The sequence below is a fragment of the Numenius arquata genome, chromosome 6 (assembly GCF_964106895.1).
Source record: "Numenius arquata chromosome 6, bNumArq3.hap1.1, whole genome shotgun sequence".
NCBI classification, from domain to species: domain Eukaryota; kingdom Metazoa; phylum Chordata; class Aves; order Charadriiformes; family Scolopacidae; genus Numenius; species Numenius arquata.
The window spans coordinates 58,806,895-58,811,488 of record NC_133581.1 but is presented as its reverse complement, the minus strand read 5'-3'; the positions used below and the strand labels follow the sequence as shown (position 1 = coordinate 58,811,488).

Genomic DNA, 4,594 nt, shown 5'->3' with positions numbered 1-4,594 from the left:
CTTCCTCCGTGCACCTCCGCCTCCTCCCGGAGGAGGAGCAGCAGCGGCGGAGAGCTAGAGAGCGCAGGGAAACAGAAGCGGCTAGAAGGCGACCCCCACCCAGCCCCCCGGAGGAGCAGTAGAAGCGGTTCCCACCCCTCCGGGGCAGCAGCGGCAGGACCAGGTAGAAGAAGCCCTCTCCGGCGGCAGGAGCGAGCTAAGAGCAGACGATATCCCCGCTGAAAGGGGCAACAGGATCAGGTACGGAGACACCCCCCCCCCCTGCAGCCCGGGGGGGAAGACTGAGCCAGCCCCTACCCCGGCGGCAGCGGCAGCAGCTCCCCGGCCAGCAGCACCATGTCCGCCGCGCAGGTGTCGTCGTCCCGGAGACAGTCATGCTACCTGTGCGACCTGCCCCGCATGCCCTGGGCCATGATCTGGGACTTCACGGAGCCCGTCTGCCGGGGCTGCGTCAACTACGAGGGCGCCGACCGCATCGAGTTCGTGATCGAGACGGCCCGGCAGCTGAAGCGGGCGCACGGCTGCTTCCAGGACGGCCGCTCCCCGGGCCCCCCGCCGCCGGTCGGCGTCAAGGCAGTACCGCTCTCCGCCAAAGAAGCGGCGGCGGCGGCGGCGGCCCAGCAGCAGCTCAACCATGTGGACGCCTCCTCTAAGGCAGCCTCGGCGGGGCTGACCCAGTCCAGCCTGGACCGCTACGGGCTCAGCGCCGCCGCGGCGGAGCAGCGCAGCCGCTTCGAGTACCCGCCGCCGCCGGGCAGCCTGGGCAGCAGCCACGGCGCCCGCCTGCCCAACGGGCTGGGGGGGCCCAACGGCTTCCCCAAGCCGCCTGAGGACGGGCCGCCGGAGCTGAACCGGCAGAGCCCCAACTCCTCCTCCTCCTCTTCCTCCTCCCGCCGCGGGGCGCACGGGGGGCTGGTGTCCGGCCTTCCCCCGGGGGCCGCCGGCGCCCAGATGAACGTGCCCCCCAACTTGCTGCCGCAGACCTTGCTGAACGGGCCCGCCGCGTCCGGCGTGGCGCTGCCCCCGCCCCACGGAGGGCTGAGCGGCCGCGGCGGCGGGGGTCCCCCGGCTCCCTCCGCCTCCTCCCAAGGGGGCACCTGTGGCGGCGGCGCCGGGGGTGGCGGCGGCTCGTCCTCCGAGGCCTGCGGCAAGCGGCCGGGTTCGGTGTCCAGCAGCGACCAAGAGCGGGAGCTGAAGGAGAAGCAGCGCAACGCGGAGGCGCTGGCAGAGCTCAGCGAGAGCTTGCGGAACCGGGCCGAGGAGTGGGCCAGCAAGCCCAAGATCGTGCGGGACACGCTGCTCACACTGGCCGGCTGCACCCCCTACGAGGTGCGCTTCAAGAAGGATCACGCCCTGTTGGGCCGCGTCTTTGCTTTCGACGCCGTCTCCAAGCCGGGCATGGACTATGAGCTGAAGCTCTTCATCGAGTACCCCAGCGGCTCCGGCACCGTATTCTCCAGCGCCTCCGGCGTGGCCAAGCAGATGTACCAGGACTGCATGAAGGACTTCGGCCGCGGCCTCTCCTCGGGCTTCAAGTACCTGGAGTACGAGAAGAAGCACGGCTCCGGGGATTGGCGGCTCCTGGGGGACCTACTGCCCGAGTCCGTGCGCTTCTTCAAGGAGCTGGTGGGCGCCGACATGCTGCCGCAGCCCTACCTGGACGCCAGCTGCCCCATGCTGCCCACGGCGCTGGTGAGTCTCCCGCGGCCGGGGGCCGGGGCCGGCGGGGCGCAGGGCACGGCCGCCGCCTCTAGGGGACCCGGCGGCGGCGGCGGTGGCGGCGGCGGGGCGATGCGCAAGAGGAAAGCCTCTCCCGAGCCCTCGGACTCGGCCGAGGGGGCCCTGAAGCTCAGCGACGAGCAGCAGCGGCAGCAGTGGATGGCCAGCCAGAGCGAAGCGCTCAAGCTTACCATGTCGGCCGGGGGCTTCGGGGCGGTACACGGCGGAGGCCCCCCGCCGCCGCCGCCGCCGCCCCTCGGGCCTCACTCCAACCGGACCACGCCGCCCGAGTCCGCCCCGCAGAACGGACAGTCCCCTATGGCCGCGCTCATGTCGGTGGCCGACACGCTGGGCAATGCTCACTCGCCCAAGGACGGCAGCTCGGTGCACTCCACCACGTCCACCCGCAGGAACAGCAGCAGCCCCGTGTCGCCGGCCTCGGTGCCGGGCCAGCGCCGCCTGGCCTCCCGCAACGGGGACATGAACCTGCAAGTGGCCCCTCCTCCCCCCAGCGCCCACCCCGCCATGGACCAAGTGCACCCCCAAAACATTCCGGACTCCCCCATGGCCAACAGCGGGCCCCTGTGCTGCACCATTTGCCACGAACGCTTGGAGGACACCCACTTTGTTCAGTGCCCCTCTGTGCCCAGCCACAAGTTCTGCTTCCCTTGTTCCAGAGAGAGCATCAAGGCCCAAGGGGCGACTGGCGAAGTCTACTGCCCCAGCGGAGAGAAATGTCCCCTAGTCGGTTCCAATGTGCCTTGGGCATTTATGCAGGGCGAGATCGCGACCATTTTAGCTGGGGACGTTAAAGTGAAAAAGGAGAGGGACCCTTGAGTAGGAAATCCAATCCCTTCAGACTCCTGAAGATGTAGAATTGTGAATATAACAAACTGCAAAAGTTAGTCTTATGTATAGACATTATTTTCGTCGTATGTTTCTATATTTTGAAACAAAGGTATGTACTCTTCTTCATTTGAAGGATAGAGCTGGTTTTTGTTAAACAGAATATAATATTGTTTGGTTACTACATAATACCTGTTCTCATTTCTTTGGCAGTGTGTTGGCTAGGTACAAAGTTAATAGCCCTTAGCGATTACCTGCTGCTGGTGTGTATTTTTGTAAATGTATGCACTTCTCTGAAAGAAGAAGAAAAACACAAAAGACAAAAAAAATTTTTTTTTTTTGCCAAGGCCAGTGTTGATGCCTAAAAAATTGCTACAAAAATGGTGACAGCTTATGTTTTACAAGCCCTGAGTGTTAGTCTTTCACTTTATTTTTTTCGTTTTTGTTTTTTGTTTGCAAAACGGTGGGGTGGCTCTGGGGGGAGGGTGTTTTTTGTTGCAAGTTTGTAAGGAAAATGTTTCAGTTTGTTTCTATTGATCTGAACGTTTTTAATCTTCATGTGTTTTTTGTTTTTGCTTTTATTGATGCACGGATGCTTTTGAACAGTAGAGCAAAATGCTGTACATGAAAAACATGCTCTGTTTGTCCTTTATACATTTCTGTAGTTAACAGAACACTGTAATGTGCCTTGGAGCTTAGTAAATTGTAATAAATTCAATTGATATTAATACTTCTCGAGTAGCAAGTTTTATTTTTCTCAGAGCTTAGGCAGCATGCGCAAGCCATGTTGCCTTTTTAAAAGTCTCCATTATACCAAGAGCCTGCAGTTCATTGCGATAATTGTGGCACTTGTACGCACATTTTCACATATATGTAGTAAGATGATGATGTTGATAGTGTTATCAAACTTATCTAAATCTTGGCACTGTGCCTATTTACATTTCACCTTTAATGTTGCAGTAACAGTTGCTGACTAAGCATTTTCTATTTACTGTTTCTGCATCTCATTTCCTCCTCCCTTCTCTCTCCCCCCCCCCCCCCAGGTCTCCAGCTGCAAACAGTGTTTGCAATACAGGATGCATCCATTGCCTGCGCAATTTAATAAATAAGGCTTGAGATTTGAAACGAAGCCCTCTTTCACAAAAAAACCCCCAGCATCACGTGGTTTATTATTTTAGTTGATTTTAAGAGCGGTCATCAAAGCTCAGCATTAGCCGTAGATTCTTGGTAAGGCAGGACAGTAGTTGAGCACGGCACAAAAAGGAGTAGTGGGAGATAACAGCTTCTACAGTTGGTGTTGCAGCTGGTGGGTCACTACTCTATTTAGGCAATGACTTTTCGTAACTGAGTTGGTGAACAGTTCAGGAGCTGTGTTGTGTTTTCAGGTGAGGAAGCTTCCTTAAAGCACTGAAGTGAAATGCTTTCCTCTTGGCAACGATCATTTGTGGTTCTTTGTATAATTAACTATTTTATGTGACATTGGCATTTACTGGAGATTGAGGAGCAGTGCAATACCTGTTAGGTGATCAACAGGCAAAGTAAATACATAGGCCTCACACTAGCTAGAAAATGCAAACAAACCTAATGTGAACTTTGTCCTTTCCAGTGAGGCAAATGGAGGAAAGATAGAAAACCCGAAACAAAATCAGCAACACTGCAGAAACCCGTTGCAGTTTGACCAGCAGAACACAGAGCTGTTCCAAATGCAACAGTGTCATAGGTTATGTGCTCTGAGTTTTATTAATATTAAGAATCCCCATCCCCCCAAACCTCCTAATTGTATAGAGGTACTTTTAAAAGTCTGGATGGCATTTGGTATCTGCTTGATCCTAAGACATTTTTTCATTTGTATTCCTAGTGGAAAGGATGGTTGAAGCCTTGAGTGTGCATATGGATCTTTGCTCTCTTGTGTAGGTACATACTCCGACTATTTTGTGTGTGTGTGTGTATATGTTTTGAGATTCAGTCTTTGGCATCACTGTATCTGTGATTTGAGACAATGACTTTGTGTGTATACATATTCATTTTT

General features: G+C 56.1%; 1 protein-coding gene across 1 annotated transcript; it reads left to right on the top strand.

Moving 5' to 3' along the window:
- The first annotated feature begins 336 nt into the window (after positions 1 to 336).
- On the top strand, positions 337 to 2,556 carry IRF2BPL (interferon regulatory factor 2 binding protein like). The gene has a single exon (XM_074149601.1). The coding sequence runs from the start codon at positions 337 to 339 to the stop codon at positions 2,554 to 2,556; it is 2,220 nt and encodes a 739-aa protein (XP_074005702.1).
- The last annotated feature ends 2,038 nt before the right edge of the window (positions 2,557 to 4,594 follow it).